The sequence below is a fragment of the Dipodomys spectabilis genome, unplaced genomic scaffold, assembly GCF_019054845.1.
Source record: "Dipodomys spectabilis isolate Male_0828 unplaced genomic scaffold, ASM1905484v1 ptg000187l, whole genome shotgun sequence".
In the NCBI taxonomy this organism is placed as follows: Eukaryota; Metazoa; Chordata; class Mammalia; order Rodentia; family Heteromyidae; genus Dipodomys; species Dipodomys spectabilis.
In genome coordinates this window covers 2,299,921-2,318,517 of record NW_024870864.1, presented here as the reverse complement: position 1 = coordinate 2,318,517, position 18,597 = coordinate 2,299,921, and the positions used below count along the sequence as shown (strand labels likewise).

Sequence of the window (18,597 nt, the reverse complement as noted above, 5' to 3'; positions counted from 1 at the left end):
GTACCACAAAGACCATTAGGAGAGTTGTAGTTCAACTTGTAGAGCACTAGCTTTGTGCACCAACTCCCAGGTCCTGAGTTGAAGCTCCAGGACTGGCACACCAGGGAGAAAGAGAGAAGAAAGAGAAGAGAAAAAAGAAAGAAGGGGGATGAGAGAGGAGAGAAAAGAAGAGAGGAGAAAGGAAGAGAAAGGTGAGAAGATGAGAGAGGAGAGGGAGAATGTCTGAGGGCCTTAAAGCAGCTGTGGGAAGGTAGGGAGATGGAATGAGGTAGGGGAACATCAGAATTCACATAGGGGTGGAAAAATTTGGCCCTGAGCTCAGGCAGAATGGATACTGCCTGAAAGTTCCAAACGCTCATGCTGTAAAGAACCTGCATTGAATGAGGGTTTGCTCTAGGCCTAAGTAAACATAGATCAACTCAAAGCCTGAAATGGGTCTATGAAGAGCATGTGAACGTGCCAGTGATTTACTGTCTGACAAACTAAAATCCAACAGCATTTATACTAAGACAATATAATCCAGAGTCCTTAAATCATTTAAAATGTCCAGTGTATAATAAAAAATTAAAAAACATGAGAAGCATGAAAATATGACCATGATAAAGAAGCAAAAGTGATCAGAATTGTTAGATCTTATTATTCAAATTGCTTTTAGAATTATTAAAGAGTTTTACAACTATGACCAACATGTTGAAAGGAAAGAAAGATGTGACTCTCAGGAGAAAAATAAATCTATTTAAATAAAAGAACCAAATAGAACTAATTCTCTTTTCTCCTCCTCCTTATTCTCTGTTCAAATTCTTTTCTTCCTCTCTCTCCATTCCCCTTCTTTATTTTCTTTTTTCTTTTTGTGTCAATACTGGAGCTTAAAATTAGGGCCTGGACACTGTCCCCGAGCTTTTTTCCTCAAGGTGGTGCTCTACCAGTTGAGACACACCTCTACTTTTTTTTGTTGTTGTTGGTTAAGACTTTGCTGCCTGGGCTGGCTCAAACTGAGATCTTCAGATTTGAGCCTCCTGAGTATCTAGGATTACAGTCATGAGCCACTGTGCCCGATTCCTCCTTCTTTTAAGGAAAAAAAAAACCCTCAAAAAACCAAATATCCTATGTTTCTCTCATACATATTCACGGATATGTTCATACATAATTATACATATATATATATATATATATAAAGTTATACCCATACAAAACATGATTCTAACTATGAGACTGTAGGGGAATGAGGGACTGGGGAGAGGGAAAAAAAATAATAGAGGGTGAATAATTTCAAAATGTAGTGCAACTATGTATGAAAGTACCATAAGGAACCTCAGTTAAAACTGTCAATAAGGGGATTAAGAGAGAAGAGAGATCAACAGTTATTCTGTGACAAATATAATACATGTCTGAAACACCATAGTGAAGCCTCTTGGTGCAATAAATGCACATTAAAAAATTAGAAGGGGGGGTAGCTGTGGAGGTGGAAGGGAAGGGATGGTAGGGGGAAAACAAAGGAGGAGGCAACAATGCTCAATAGGAAATGTACTCATTACTGTGCTCATGTAACTGTAACCCCTCTATATAGCATTTTTACAATAAAAAACGTACAAAAAATGAGAATGGGAAAGTAAAATGTTTTTTTGGGGGAGGAACATCAATGGAAAAAGAAAGGACTAACAAAGAGGGTGAACATAAGGATGCATATGGCTAACATAGTTTATCTGCATGTATGAAACTGGAACACAAGAACTTGTTGAAATTGTTTTAAGAAGAGGTATGTGGGAATCTGTTGCCAGTGTCTCACATCTGTAATCCTAACTACTCATGAGGCTTAGATATGAGCATCACAGTTTGAAGCCAGCTGGGGCAAGAAAGTCTGTGAAACCCTTACCTCTAGTTATTCAGCAAAGTGCCAGAAGTGGAGATATGGCTCAAGTGGTAGAGTGCCAGTCTTGAGAAAAAAGCTAAGGAAGAGTGCTTAGGCTCTGAGTTCAAGCCCAGTACTGGCCCAAAAAAGAAAAAGAAAGAAAGTTATGCAAAAGCCATTGCACACTAATTCAACAACTTTGATAAAAATGGATTAGTTCCTCAAAAGTTGCAAACTACACACATTCATCAAAGATGAAAAACATAACTGGAAGAGTCTCAGCCAATATTTGAGGAATATTGAATATAGGTGAAAGTGCAAATGTCTTGAACAAAATATTAGTAACATGACTCCTTGGATGATGCACCTACTATGCAGGATTTGTCAGGAATGTAATGCTAACTCAGTGTTTGAAAATAAATCAACAAACACAATCCATCGTAATAATAGTTCAAAAAACTATTGTCATGATCATGTCAACTAATGCAAAAAAAGCATTTGACAAAATTCAATATCTATCTTGAAAAAAAAAACAAATTTCAAATTATGAAAAAAATCTAGTCATTATCAAACTTAATGGTGAAAGAATGAATGTTTTCCCTCCAAGATTAGGAAAGAGGTGAAGATGTCTGTCCTCTCCCTTTTCTCCTATTCAATACTATATGGAGATTCCCAGACAGTGCAATAAGTAGAAAGAACAAATCACTTTGGAATAAAAAAAAAAAAAAGATGTAAAGAAAAAGATGTGGCAAACCAAAAGCAGCACAGTTCTTTTCTGGGGAATGGTCTGCGTTTTGCAAGTCTGTAAGCTCTCTAGCCAGGGGGGAACTCTGAAATAGGGTTTTTATTCTCACCTCTGGAACTATTTACTATAGAGATAAGTTCTTTACACCAGACAGTCCTCAGTCTGCTGAGTAAAAATGGACTGGTACTTTTGGCTGGCAAGGCACAGTATTCTGGTGTTGGTGGAGGTGTTCATTTCTTCACAGGTTTGTAGAAGAAAGAGATGTATTTGAGACTGGAAATCATGACATAATGGATGGACTAAAGAGATCCCTAATACAAATTATTTTTAAGTTCCCAAGTTAATAGTTGCTAAGCAGCCCAAATGCAATAAACAGACCGACCCCTGTCCTCCAAAAAGAAGATGAAAGAGAAAGGAAGAGAAGGAGGAAGAAATGAAAGAGGGAGAAAGGAAGGGAGGAATGAAGGGTGAGAGGAGAGGAGAACAAGAAGGAAGAAGGGAGAAAGGAACAAAGGGAGGAAAGAATACAGGGAAGGAGGGCTGTGGGAACCCTAAAGTCCTGTGGAAACTATGACCAGGTGCAGGAAGTATGCAGGAAGTATAAGTGGACAGTGTGCATGCAGAATGCCTGATGCCAGCAGAAAACTGCTGGTTGTGTGATTGTTTATCTTGTGTCTGAGTAAAGACATGGGATTTTGAGTGTTTGTCTTTCTGCTGTAATCTTGTACTTATCTTACTGCTTCCTGATATCCTGTTCACTGCCCCTTGGAATGTGCCCTTTGATCTGAAACCAAAATCACCCCAAACAAACCTGTGCTCTGACACCTTGAAACTGGAAGATGCACCAGGACATGGTAAATTATATAGGACTCTAGGCATTCACACATTGAGACCAAAGGAGGATGCTCTTAAGGGAGGAACACAAAGGCACAATGTCTTTGAGCCTCTGATCATATAAAATAATATTTAATGAAATGAACTCCAGGAAATGGAAACAAGAGCTTTTTTGCTTTGTGGCTGTTTTCTTTCTTTTTTTGGTCTTGTTTGTATATCTGTCTTTGGAGGGTAAGGGGGCACAGAAAAGGAAAGACAAAGGATGAACAAATGCAGCAGTGGTACTCACTAGACAGTATGTTGTGATGGGGATGGGAGGGAAAAACCAGGAGAGAGAGTGAGGGAAAGGAGACATTGTCCAAAAAGAAATGTATTCATTACCTGAAGTATAAAACTGTAACCCGGGGCTGGGAAGGTGGCTCAGTGCTTTGCAGGCCTGAGGCCCTGGTTTCGATTCCTCAGCACCACATAAGCAAAAAGAAAAAAGCCAGAAGTGGCGCTGTGGCTCAAGTGGTAGAGCGCTAGCCTTGAGCTGAAGAGCTGAGGGACAGCACCCAGGCCCAGAGTTCAGGCCCCATGACCGGACCCCCCCAAAAAAAATAAAAAAATAAAACTGTAACCCCTGTGAACATCACCTTTATAGTAACAATTAAAAAATAATATAAAACATTTAAAAGTGGAGGAAATTCTGCAGTTTAATTATGTCTATCAATTAGATGCATTCCTCACTTCCTATGGTATTATTAAATATTATTAAGTAGTGAATATAATTTCATGGACAATCCTTCATCTGTGTCATGGTGCTTGTTGGATGAAACTGGCAGGGGAGGGAGAAAAGGAGGGAAAGGAAGAGAAGAAAGGAAGAGAGGTTAGAAGGGAGGAAGGAAAAAGAAACAGAAAGGGAGGGGAAAAAGGAAGGGAAGGAGGGAAAGTGTATAGGTTAAATTAGAAAGCAAAAATCAAATCATCATCTGCAATATTTGCAGGTGATGTCTAATAAGATAGTCTACACCCAACAACAACAACAAAAACCCCCACAAACACCCCAACCCTCTAATAAGTGAGTTTAGTAAGGTCACAAGGATCAAGTCACCATAGAAAAAAGTCATATTTCTAAAGAACAGATACACACACACACACACACACACACACACAAATAAAATTTGACAAAGGAATTGTCTTAGTCCATTTTCTATTGCTATAGTGGATGAAATACTGCAGAGTGAGTAATTTTATAGAGAAAAATGGTTTATTTAGCTCATAGTCCTGGAGGTTTGGAGGCACAAGACTGAGGGGACATATCAAATAAGAGCTTTCCTGGTGAGGATCTGAAGGTGACTTGAGGAGTCTGAGGAGTTCCAAAATGATGTAGAATGCTCCATGGTGAGGGAGGGGAAGCTAGCCAGACAGTTGCTCTTATGACAAAGCATTTTTTACAAAAGTCCATTGATCCATGATGAGTCCATTTATGAGGATATACCTGCGATTGCCCAGTCCCTACCCCTTCATGGTCCTAGGTTAGTCTCTCCTCTTTTGTGTGTGTGTGTGTGTGTGTGTGTGTGTGTGTGTGTGTGTGTGTGTGTGTGTGTGTGTGTGTGTGTGTGTGTGTAGGTTGTGGGGCTTGAACTCTGGGCTTAGGCGCTGTCCCTCAGCTCTTCAGGTCAAGGCAAGTGCTCTACCACTCGAACCACAGCACCACTTCTGGTTTTCTAGTGGTTTATTGGAGTTAGAAGTCTCATGGACTTTCCTGCCCAGGCTGACCGTGATCCTCAGATCTCAGCCTCCTGAGTAGCTAGGATTACAGGCGTGAGCCACCAGCACCCGGTATTAGTCTCTCCTCTTAACATCTCACAATACAGATTAAATCTCAACATGAATTTTAGTGAGACAGACAGATGATAGTAGGATCTTCTGATATGTAGTGGTGATAAAATGGAAGCTCCTCATTCCTGTCTCTCATCTGTTTTTGTAGTTAAAGAGGGCAAAGGGCAAGGAAGTGGAGGCTTTCTGTGCAGACTGGAAGGGTGATGAACAGTCAAGCTATTACTGATGAATAGGAAGGCTCTATGTATGGATTTTGCCCTGGCAGGTGAAAAATATGCCCATGCAATAGTGATTGCCAGTCAGGAAGGCAACAGAGCATATACCAGAACATATACAGAGAGAGAGAGAGAGAGAGAGACAGACAGACAGACAGACAGACAGACAGAGACAGAGACAGAAAGAGACAGAGACAAAGACAGAGAGAGAAGGAGAGAGGAGAGAGAAGAGAGAAGGAAAGAGAAGGAGAGAGAGGGAGAGAGGGAGAGAGAGGGAAAAGGAGAGGGAGAGGGAGGGAGAAGGAGGGAGAGGGAGAGAGAGGGAGAGGGAGAGAGAGTAATGGTATGAAACCACTGCAGATGACAGGATCTGTCAGTCTGTGGATAGCCTGGATGGAGGCAAACTTGAGTATGTACAAAATAGAAAAAGAAATTTTTTTACACACTGGGGCTAGAACTCACAGCCTTGGTGATGTCCCTTAGCTTTCTTTGCCCAAGATGGCACTCTACAACATAAGCCACAGCTTCACTTCTAGTTTTTCGTTGACTGATTTGAGATAAGATTCTCAGATTTTCCTGCCTAGGCTGTCATGATCCTCAAGGCTCAGCCTCCTGAGTAGCTAAGATTACAGGCTTGAGGCATGGCCAGGCTAAAAGAAACAAATTTGTAAGGAAAGATAAGGATGTCAACAAGGCTAACTCTTTGATTCTGTGGTTACAGGCATGGAAAAGTTCTATTTTTCCGTCTATTTAATCCCGTCTCACTTCTACCTTGTACCATAGCACAGCTGATCATGTAACTTGAAAATGGAGGTGAAAAGTGGTGATTTAAAAATTTGCTTCTCCAAGCAACTAGCCCAGTTTTCATCTGCAAGTTCATCATGCTTTTATAATTGTATTAAACATTTTGTTCAGATTTTAAATTAGCATACATTAGTCGTGCAAGGAGGGTTTCCCTGTGACATTCCCACACATTATACTCCCATCAATCTCATCCCTTCTATCAGTGTCTCTTATTCTTTATTCCTTATCTGAAGGATTCACAGACTGCCAGGAGGTGGGGCCATTGTGAGGATAAAAGGCCCAGCCTGAAGGGTGCCCTGTGGGAACAGACTAGTCCTAAATCATGACTGCGATGGTGGTTACTTGACAGCATTTATCAAAATTCATAAAACTAAATACCACACAAGGTGAATTTTGCACTGGAAAGAAATAATATGAATTAAAATAAATGTCCATATAGAGGAGAAGAAGACTGGGAAACCAAAGGGGAAAAGGAAATAAAGAAAGATGTTTTGAGTCATAGGGTCAATGCCCTATGAATTAAAGATTATACAATTTTTTAAACTCTCTCCCCAAAGCAAAGACAAAACTTTCAACCTGTTGCTATTTCTTCTATTTAAAACAATGACAAGAAAGCGTCTATGCCAGTTGTCAGTGTCTATTACCTATAATCCTAGCTATTTCAGGAGGCTGATATCTGAGGATTGTGGTTTGAAGCCAGACCAAACAGCAAAGCTTACAAGACTCGTTTCTCAAATCAACCAGTAAAACATAGAAGTGAGGCGTGGCTCAATGGTAAGAGTGAAAAAGCTAAGGAACAGCACCCAGGCTCTGAGTTCAAGCCTCAGAACTGGCACAGTATCAGTACACACACACACACACACACACACACACACACACACACACACACAATTCCCTTGACCCTGTTTTCACCAGACATTTTTTCTTGCTGCCCTCCCTTGGAGGAAGTTCCACTCCCAGCAAACTGCTCTCAGAAAATCATCAATGATCTCTCCATTGTTAACTGGTGATCAAAATAGTAATTCTAATTTCAAGATCATATCAGGGCAGTGTATGTATGAAACCCATCTAACTTTTGAAGATGGATGGAGTACCCTAAATCAAACATTAGTTAACTTAATCCAACTGTATGGGTTTTGGGGGGCAATTCTAGGGATTTAAACTCAGAGTCCTTGTACTTTGTGGGCAGGTGCTCTATTGCTGAGCCACACTCAGCCCAACTGTATTTTTTATGTACATGATGATCAAGAAGGTTATACTTGGAAGAATGTCAGAAGGTAAAATTTTAATGTAGAAAAAGAACTGGTAAGTGACCACATTTGCTTATAATTAAAATAAATGTACAGGAACTCTCAGCAAACTAGAGGTCAAAGTTTCTGTAACTTGATTAAGTTTATATCTACAAATCATATCCTTACAAAAAACATTTGTGGCTGGGTGATGTAATACTTTCTACTCAGGAGACTGAACTCTGAGGATAGAAATTCAAAGCCACCTTGGGCAGAAAAGTCAGTGAGATTCTTTTTTTTTTGGGTCCGGTCGTGGGGCCTGAACTCTGGGCCTAGGCACTGTCCCTCAGCTCTTCAGCTCTACCACTTGAGTCACAACGCCAATTCTGGGTTTTTTCTTTTTGCTTATGTGGTTCTGAGGAATCGAACCCAGGGCCTCAGGCATGCAAGGCAAGCACTCTACCACTGAGCCAACTTATCAGCCCCATCAATGAGATTCTTTATCTCCAATTAACCAGTAAAAAAATGATGATAAGGGGTGGCTCAAGTAGTACAGCACTAACCTTAAGTGGAAAAAAAGCCCTGAGTTCGTCTCAATACCAGCACACACAATCCTCCCCCCCCCCCACAAAACAAACAACAACAACAAAAGACATTTATGGAAAATTTCAGACTTAATGGCAAAAGCTCAGAAACATTCTCTTTGAGTTTTGGGACAGAATTGGCTATAATCAATGAAAGGGAAAGAAATAAATAGTGGAAATATGTGAATAATAATACTATTATTTTAGATTATATGCTCTCATGAGCTAAAGCAATATATATGTCTGAGAGTTCAATAAGGTTGACATATGCAAAATTTTTAAATTGTTATTATCAAGACGATGTACAGAGAGGTTGCAGTTTCATAAGTCAGGTAAAGAGTACATTTCTTTTTGGACAATGTCACCCCTTCCCTTGCTCTCTCTTAGTTTTTCCCTCTCATCCCCACCCACAAGTTGTATAGTTCATTCTCAACATACTGTCTACTTGGTACCAATGCTGCATGTATTCACCCTTTTGGAAATTTTTGTTTATGAGAATCATTAGCAGTTCTCTATACCAATAATGGCCACCAAGGAAATAACAAAATAACACTCATACTAACTGTAAAACTAAAAAGGATATGTTAGCCAAAACTCAAAGGACTTCTATATAGAAATATAACTCAATAAAAATGCCATCTTAGTTATTATAAAGATCTCATTTCTTCCTAAAGTAACGTAGAAGTAAACTCAATTAAATCCTGAGCAGAGGTTGTCACTCAGTGGTAAAGTATCTGTCTAGCATGCCAAGGCCTTGGTTTCTTTCTATCTGTGGCACTGCCAAAAAAATTCAGCAGGATTTTTGAGACTCTTGAAAATTTTTCTCAGAAATGTATACAGAGAAGTCAAAGAAATAAAACAAAATGTAAAAAGGAATCATAAAGAGGAGTCTACACTCCTGAGTTTCCACATTCACTGGCTCCAGGCTCCTTTGGTACACTCAAGCACTGCTTTTTGCTAAATCGTGTTGCCAGGCAATGTCCCTCTGATGCACTGCAAGGCACTTATGTGTCCTAGAGACACTTGTGTCTATGTAGCAGCCATGGGCAGGTGGAGCTGGCAGGGCCAGTAAGACTGGCTAACTTCTAATCCAGTTACCACAGAGGCAGGGCATCAGGGATGGTGTGCCTGGATCTGTCTTTCAAAAGGCACCCATGGAGCTGGACGCCAGTGGCTCACGCCTATAATCCTAGCTACTTGGGAGGCTGAGATCTGAGGATCATGATTGGAAACCAGCCAGGGCAGAAAAGTCACTGTGAGACTCTTATCTAGAAAACTGGAAGCAGTGCTGTGGCTCAAGCAGTAGAGTGCTAGTCTTGAGTAAATAAGCTGGATAGTGACCAGGCCCTGAGTTCAAGCTCATGGACCAGTGGACCAGTGTACACACACACACACACACACACACACACACACACACACACACACACACACACAGTTGCAAAAAGTCCTATCACTTCAATATCACACTCAGGATTATTCTGCCAAACAGTAAGCTTTTAGGTAACATACTCAAACCATATCCAAACCATAGCAACTGGTCTACCCACAGTTGGAGAGGAGGAAAGCAAGAGCAAGAAAGGTAACTGTATCTGTGATCTAGCTGCTGTGGGTGGCAGTGTACACAGGGCAACCACAGAGGGCTTGGAGGGCACCTCCCAGGAGGGAAGAGTAGGGGTGGACCAGGCCCTGTATATCTCAGTTCTGGGAGGTGTTATCATCACACTTCACTTCTCTGCTGTGTCCCCATCTCCCTCTGTCTTCCAACCCCACTGTAGCCAGAGGGATACTCCCTTGAAAGGGCGCGTTCTCAGTGGCCCAACCCTGAATTACTTGACTTCTTGATGTTCTCATCCTGCCTCATATACATAGGAGCTCCAAATCTGTGTATTGACAAGGCATGTAACTTACATCCACTCAATGTTCCTTTGGATGAGGTTTCAATGTGTACTCCAAGGTTTCCTGTTGAGTTTCTATTTTTTAAATTTTATTATTAAGGGCTGGGAAGGTGGCTTAGTAGTAGAGTGCTTGCCTTGCATGCATGAGGCCCTGGGTTCGCTTCCTTAGCACCACATTAGCAGAAAAGGGTGGAAGTGGCACTGTGGCTCAAGTGGTAGAGCACCAGCCTTAAGCTTAAGAGCTGAGGGACAGCGCCCAGGCCCAGAGTTCAGGCCCCACGACAAATATATATATATATGTAGTTGTTCCTTTAAGCGGTTACAGTTCCATATTCCTGATGATTGTAATGCTCATTTTGAGGTATGAAGAAGGTGGAAACTTAAGCTGGCTCAAGTATTTAAAGCTGGGGGGGGGTCTTTGGGAGGTGATCAGGATTACATAAAGTCATCAAGGTGAAGCCCACATGATAGAATCTTGGTGGCTCTATAAGAACAGTGAGATGCTGGGCACCAATGGTTCATGCCTGTAATCCTAGCTACTCAGGAGGCTGAGATCTGAGGATCATGGTTCAAATCCAGCCCAAGCAGGAAAGGGTGTGAGAGACTCTTATCACCAATAAGCTACTCAGAAAAAAAAAAAAACAGGAAGTAGCGCTGTGGCTCAAGTGGAGTGCTAGCCTTGAGCAAAAAGAAGCTCAGGGATAGCACCCAGGCCCAGAATTTAAGCCCCAGGACTGGCAAATAAATAAATAAATAAAGTGAGAAAGAGACCAGAAAAGACACAGGTACATGTATTCCCTGTCTCTTATTATGTGGTGCCTTTATTGCCTCTGGACTCTGCCAGCCTTCCTTCCTTCTCTTTCTTTTTGGCAGTACTGGGGTCTGAATTCTGGGCCTCCCACTTGCTAGGCAGGTATGTTACCACTGAACTATGCCTCCAGCCTTTTTGTGTACTGATTAGTTGTTTATTTTGTGCTAGTCTTGGAGCTTGAACTCAGGGCCTGGGAACTGTCCTTGAACTTTTTTGTTCCAGGCTAGAACTCTACTAATTTGAGTCACTGCTCTACTTCTGGCTGTTTGATGGTTAATTGAAAATAAGATTCATGTGGACTTTCCTGCCTGAGCTGGCTTTGAATATTGACCCCTCCTGATCTCAGCCTCCTGAGTAGCTGGGATTACAGGGGTCACCCACTGGTTATTTTTCAGATACAGACTCAGTTCCTGCCCAGGCATATTCATGGATTGTGATCTTTCCAATAGCTGGGATGACAGGTGTATGGCACCACACCCAACTTCTTCCACTGAGATGGAGTCTCATGAATTTTCTTCTGCCCACATTAGCCTGAAATTATGAACTTGATCTCAGTCTCCCAAATAGCTAGGATTACAGGCATTAGACACCAGTGCATGGCATTAAACTGCCTTTCTTTGTAATTCTTCCAGTCTGTGGTAACAGGCTATTGTCAACAAACAACAACTAATCCACCCAACACTTGCTGTTTGCTGTGTCAGAGAATGCACCCAAAAGGCCATCAGTAGGTAAGACACAGGTCTGAGAGAGCCCATAGTTGGATGGGGACAGGAACATACAGAATCTGAGGGCAATGTCATCTAAAACAATCTGGGACCAGCAGGGGAAGGGTCAGGGAAATTTCCAGAAATATGCCTCATGACCACAGATGGGACAGGGAATTATGACCTGCCACTGGCTTCCTGGGCTCAGCTAACACTCCTTTGGAACTAACTTCCTAAGAGTAGCAAGACATCTGTCTGCATCCCTGGCCTCTGTCCACTGGATGCCAGGTGCAACTCCCCTACTGTCACAACCAAAGGACATTGCCACATGTCCCTCAAGTCAGTTGAGAGTCACTAGTTCAGAACTTGGGAAGGTTAGATAAGAGACATAGCTACCAAAGCCAACCCAAGGGCCTCATATGATCCACAGTCTGGGACTGTGAGTCAACATCACAATGAGTGCTCATACTTACCAGAGAGATCACTCTACTCTGCCTACCACAGTGCCCTAGATCTGAGCCCTTGTTTTTTCAGACCATTGTCAGCCAGGTGCTGGTGGCTCACGCCTGTAATCCTAGCTATTCAAGAGGCTGAGATCTGAGGATCGAGGTTCAAAGCCAGCCCCCCGCAGGAAAGTCCATGTGACTCTTATCTCCAATTAATGACCCCAAACCAGAAGTGGTACTGTGGCTTAAAGTGCTACAGCCTAGCCTTCAGTAAAAGAGCTCAGGGACTGTGCCCAGGCCCCAAGTTCAAGCCCCACACCAACAAAAACAACAACAATAAAAACAACAGTAAGAAACAAAAAAAAACCCACTGTCATCTCAGCTACCTGTGGGCTGGATAGGGAGAATGCATGCGTGATCCCCACTTTACAGATGAGAAAAGTTAAGCCTGAGGAGTTTAACTAAACCAGTCATACAATAAACTTAACCAAACTAGGCCAGAAGCGCAGGGTGCCTGGTGTGATAGCCAGCAGTATACTTGGCTCGTGGCACTTCAACTCCACCATCCTCACTTTATCTCTGGGCCTCTGAATTGATATCTGACCCCACTGTCACAGTGGGGAGGCAAGCCAGGCCCCATGGTTTCACCCACTGGAAGGCCCTGCTATGTCTTTGGGAGAATCCTCCATCCCCACTCTTGCATGAGGGATGCCTCCCCTCCGTTCCCCTCCCCAAGGCATATAGCTTTGGCCCTCAAAATCTTGACCAGAGTGCACTTATTATATGCATGGGGCCTGCTTCCCACAGAACACATCCTCTGCCCTAGCAGAGAAACCAATGCTGCCTGCTAGAAAGTTCTTATCCACTCCCAACACATATCTGGGATATATGGTCCTCTGCCCTAGGTGACTGATGGAGGGATTCATGGTGGCATTAACAGGTTAGGGAGAAACAATAGCCCTGGAGGTCAAATAGAAGAGCCACATTCTAGAAACCAGGGGAGGAAATATGGACAGAGGAGGAAAGACATATCACTCTAACCACAGCCAGACCCCTGCTGAGCAGGTGGCTTTGGGCTCCAAACATCTGAGGCTCCAAGTCACCTGAAGAGGCTGTGCCTTTAGGACAGAGTATCAGGTTTGGGGAACAAATGCCCAGGAATTGAAAAGTGAGATCTGACAGGCACACAGCTCTTCAGACATCTTCAGGCAGGGACATAGAGTCTCCAACAGAGTGCCCTCTCTACCCCCCACCAGGCACTGGTAGCTTACATCTCTAATCATAGCTACTCAGGAGGCTGAGTTCAAAGCTAGCCCAGGCAGAAAAGTTTGTGAAACTCTCATCTCCAATTAACCAACAAAAGCCAGAAATGGAGGTGTGGTTCAAGTGGAAGAATACCAGTTTTGTGTGAAAAAGCCAAACAAGAGCACAAGCCCTGAATTCAAGCTCCATTATTGGCATGCATGCACCATGCATCCACGCACGCACATGTGCTTATGCACATACACAAGCAATATCCCTATACAACCTAGCTAGCTCCACTACCCACCACCTTGCTGCAGCTCCTTGCTCAGTCCTTTCCAGCCACACTTATCCCAGCTAGTGTACTTATGACAGCAGATACCCCCCTCCCATTTCCTCCCTCACACTCCTGGCACTCAGAGGCTCCTCAGTGCCCATTTGACCAGCAAGCAGCTCTCATAGGACCAGTCCTGGGCCCATTGTCAGTGGCTGGGAGAATGCTCTAGTTCTAGGAGGCACAATTCCCTCACAATTTTAACAAATCCTCATTGAGCTACTGCCTGGTGCTAGGCACAGTTCCAGGCTCCAGTTATTATAGTGGACAGAACAAATCTCTGCCCCTTATGATTTTGTCTCTGATGGAGCTAGACCTTAAAGCAGCCAGTACCCTATGGAGGACCTGGAATTTATGAAAAGAGTCAAGGCTCCTTCAGGGAAAGTGTGGGTAAGGCAGACGCACCCTTTGGCATCTTAGAGTGGCAGATACAGGGCTGCAGCCTTCAGACCAGAGACTCAGAGGCAGGCTTGGGACTTCCTCTTGGGAAATTGAACTCCTGGGGAATTGTAGTACAGCTCTGGGGAAGGGGCACAAATTTGGAATGGTGTCTTAATCTTTGAGGCTTTCTAGGCCTCTTGGGCCCATGTGAGTACATATGACAATACATGTTGGCATGCCTCAGCTCTTAGTCTTGTCCCTAAAGAGTAAGTCTCAAAGCCCAGATGGGACCTTCCTTGATGGCTCTCTGGGTGGTCCTATCAGCTCCAGGTTCCTCTGTTCCTAACAATCCCCAGAGCGTCAGAACTTCTTATAGATAAAAACCACAGAGGCTCAGGGAGCACAAGACACAGCTCACTGCGCCTGTGCATGCTTAGAAGGGACCTGGAGCACCAGCCCCCTTTTCCATCTTCATCAGCACTGACAACAGCTCCTAGTTCTCACATCCAGCTGAATGGGCTGTCCTGGCCTCCTCACAGATCATCTGACAGCCCCTCGGGCACTGCTGACCACCTGGGCACTTCAGGTCCTAAGCTGGCTCCATTCCCTTTCATCACAGAACATCTAGAACTTACAACTCCCTTGCTCTGACCCAAGCAGAGGACTGACTGCTGTGTGAGAGAATGTTTACAATCCTGAACCAACTCTTCCTAGCAATCACTCCTTACGGGTTATTAGTAAGTATGGAGTGCTGGTCCACAGCTTATACATTTGTTACCCACCAAGGATGGTGTGTGGGGTGGGGGGGAGCCTTGAAGCCTCACCTACTGCTTAAAGCCTCACCAGTGGGCAGTAGTTATCCTTAGCCCCACTTTACAGATGCACAACTGAGGCTCAGCATCATTGAGGGATTTTACAGCCAGCCAATGGAGATGTTAGGATCACACCTCAGGTTCCATTAACTCAGGCTCTGCTCCGTGTCAAGACTACAGAACTCCTTGGGGGCACAACTGGGCACATGTATTGAAAACAAGGAAACCCTTCTGAGCTTGAAGTGGGCTTTGAGGCAGCTTGAGCCTGCTTTCTTTGGCATCCACCTCCTAAAGAAATCAGCAGGCAAACTTAATACTGTTCCAGACAGTCCCTGCTCCAGAGTCAGGCTTTGAAGCAGTGAGCAAGGCAAGGCTGGTAATGGAGAGGCTTCCCAGGGTGCTGACACGCCACCCCCAAACCCATCCCAGGATCCCGATGGAGACATCTCAGGTGGGGAGAGGAGCAGAGAAGCCCTGCAGAAGGCCTGTATCCTCAGGCACAGCAGTGGGGAATGCTCATAAATCCCCACCCCTGCCCTAACCTCACACAACTGCCACCAAGTTCACAGCCAGATCCCTGCCAGGTCAGCCTCCAGCCAGTGAAGGCATGGCCTGGGCAACTTCTAGCCAGCTAAAATCTGAAGCTCAAAGTGAACCAACTTGGACCCCATGAACTCACCTAGAGAAGAGGTGTGAGGGAGCCCAAATGGCTTTCCTTGTGGCCACTGACTTGAGGCAAACTGCCAGCCACCCTGATCTCTGGAGCAGAATGGAAGAAGGGCCCTGCTTCCTGGCCCTTTGCCCTTTTCTGCTCTCAACAAAACTTCCCAAGGGGTTGTGATGAGTCCTTGCGGCTAAGAGGCTGCTGGGAAGCTCAGAGGCACTGTAGATTCCCTGCATCCCCAACCAGAGGCCTCTGGGTTCCAATCCCAAGAGCTGGAACTCAGGAAGGTCAGTAGAATGCTGAGGTAGACAAGACACTCATCCTCTATGGGAGGGTAATAGAGGGGCACAGGTGCCAGGAATGACACAGGGCTACCCCTTCTCTACAGAAGTGCAGAAGTGGAGGGCTGCATCTGCCTCTTTGGAAAGGGGGAAGGGAAGTTACATCCTTAACTCCCTTCTGAGAACCACGTGTGTGCAGGAGGGCCCCTCCTCCTAACCAGCCCGGAAGTGGTAGAAGTTTGCCACTGGATTGGAAAGCAGTTCCAAGGGCAGCTGTGTGTGTGGGGAGGGAGGGAGGAGGGTCCCAAGGAGGCGGTCTGCCGCTAATTTAAGGTCTGTCTCCTCCGTTAATATTTTATTGGGATAGAAACGTGGCGCCTGAAGATCTGTTTACCATCCCAAGGGCCTGAGCTTTGCCTGAGGAGGGGGACTGAACTCTGACTGGGGGGAGAAGGAGGCAACCTCATCACGATCCTAGATCTCCAGTCACTCAATGACAGGTGCTGCCACTGAGGGTCCTTTCGGTCATCTCTGGGCACTGGCCCCGCGGGCCTCAGCCAGGGGCAGGCCTGGGATGGCCAGATATGCTCCCTCAAGGTGTCACTGGGAACCTCGTTCACAGCCACTCAGGTGTCGCAGCTCTGGTCCCTTTGGGGCTTCAGAGAGCCTGGGCCCTTCTCGGTCCCCTTAATCCTTGGCCTAGTCCCACGGAGCAGGGAGGGGGGCGGTGGTCCCGGGCGGCCCGGGTGGCAGAGCTCAGCGCGCAGTCTCCTCGCCAGCCCCTCGTACCGGAGAGAATGGGTGCAGCTCCCTCCCCAAGGACCCCGGACCCTCGGTGGAGAGCCTTGGTGGGGTGGGTGGACACGCTTTACCTTCCATGGACATGGGTTCCAGGATGCCGAACTGCTTGAGGACAGCGATGAACAGCAGCACCACCACGGCCATGGCGCAGAGCTCCATGCCCTGGATGCCCATGGCGACCGGGACTGCCGGGGGCCGGGGTGCACCCCTCGCCCGCGCTGCCTGAGCCCGCCCGGCCTCTCGGGGCGGCGGCGGCTCACATGCCCCCGGCAGGCGGGGCCACAGACGCTGGCGGAGCTGGGACCCCGCGGAGGGCGGCTGTAGCGGGGAGTCGGACCCGCCGGGAGGCTGCAGGCGGCCCGGCCGCCGGGCCCGGGCGCAACTTTCCAAATCAACCTGCAAACTTCGAAGTGCGGAGCCGCAGAGCGCCGCTCGGGGGACCCAGGAGGGCCGGCGGCGCCTCCATGCCCTGCGCGGGCACTAAGCCTCTGCCGGCCCCGGTCCTGCCCCGAGGGCGCGGGGCCACCACCGCGGCGGGGGTCCCCGGCGTTCCCCGCCGCCCCAGGTTCCATCGCGGCTCTCCGCGCGCTCATTGGCCTAGGCGCGGCGACCACTGGGGAGGCGGCCCCGGCGCCCCCCCTCCCCCGCAGGGCAAGGGCGGAGGGAGGCGGGGAGGGCGGAGGGGGGCGGGGGCCGAGAGGGCACCGAGGGAGGAGGGGGCGGAGAGGGATGGGAGGTGGAGGAGGACGGATCGGGGAGGGGGGCGGGGAGGAGATGGCTCCGCCCCTCCCGGCCCCGCGCCGAACGCCTCTGGCAGGTTGCCCCCGCTCTCCTGCCGGCCCCCGGGAGGCCACGCGGTCTGTGGCTTCGCCCACCGGCGGGCGGAGGGGAGGGACGGGGAGGGGGGGGGCGGAGGAGAGAGCCGGCTGCCCGCGAGGCGATGGTCCCCGCGGAGAACCGGCGGGAGGGGTGCGTGGCCCGGATTCCCCGTCCCCCCGGGAGTCAGTCGGCCTGCGGAAGGTCCGGGAAGCGCTCTCTGCTGGGATGATCCCCGCCAACCTCAGCCCCCCGCCGGAGACTGAACTTGGCCCTGACTTGGCCCCTTGGAATATGGAGAAGTTAGTGAGAGTTCTCCAGTTCTGGAAAGCCGCGTGCATGTCAGAGCTTTGGGCGGAGCGCGGGCTTCGGCATGAGGCCCCGGGGGGAGGCCGAGTTCGAGGTCCGGCCTCGCCGCGCGACCTCGGGCCAGCCACGGGTTTGCAGCCTGCGTTTCCTTCCTAAGGGGTCTAGTGGCCTTTCCGACGGTCAGGAAGTGCAACGCCAAGGCCGGGCTAACTCGTGAGTGGGTGGCGCTCGGGACAGTGCGTCGAGCACCCAGGGCCCGTGAAAGAGCACGGGCGGAGGAGGGGACGGGGCGTGGCAGGGCGGAGCCCGCGGGGCTCCGAGGGGTCCGGCGGGAGGGGGCGAGGAGCGGGGACTCTGCTGCCCTCCAGCGGGCGCTACTGTGGCAACGCGGGTGTCCACAGGAGGATTCTGTAGGGGCTGCCGTCACCACCAGATCCTTCCAGCTGTCTTAGCAGAGGGAGGGAGAAATTTAGCGCGGTTCCAGCAGGCGTGTGGACCCTGTTCGGATCCAAGGCCTGAACATTTGCAGCTCCCGTTGATCGGGTCTCTGCTACCCACTCACCCGTCCATTCAGCAAACACTGAACGTGCACGCGGTCCCAGGCTCAGAGCTCCCTGCCGAACTCCCTCCTATGTCTCGCATATCTGGGTCCAGGGTTGGGATTTACTTGTAACCCTACCCTCTTCCTCTCATTTTTCAGATGGAAAAACTCAAAACTTGATGGCGAGTTACCCAAGGATTCACGGTACAACCCAGGCCTGCTGGAATTCTGGAATGGTTGCTTTCCAGACACCAAGCTGTTTGCCTGGAAACTGACCCCCAGAGAAGGCCCAGCAGTACATACAATCTCACTATTTCGAATGCCTAATTTGGGTGAGATTTTTGAAGAACTATGACTGCATAGCTTTAATTTCCAGTTGAGATGCAGTGAGTTTCCACTGACCAAGACAAATATTCTAAGCAGGGAAGGTAAGATCTCACCAAAGACAGCTGTTGGAGTACTTACACCAGAGATAT

The 18,597-nt window shown here is 47.1% G+C and overlaps 1 protein-coding gene across 1 annotated transcript in view; it reads right to left on the bottom strand.

Moving 5' to 3' along the window:
• Kcnip3 (potassium voltage-gated channel interacting protein 3) overlaps positions 1 to 16,693 on the bottom strand; it is a 37,608-nt gene extending 20,915 nt beyond the window's left edge. Inside the window, exon 1 of the mRNA XM_042695413.1 lies at positions 16,527 to 16,693. Coding sequence (XP_042551347.1) covers positions 16,527 to 16,629 — 103 coding nt within the window. The 5' untranslated portion in view covers positions 16,630 to 16,693. The remainder of the gene's footprint in view (positions 1 to 16,526) is intronic.
• Positions 16,694 to 18,597: the final 1,904 nt, after the last annotated feature.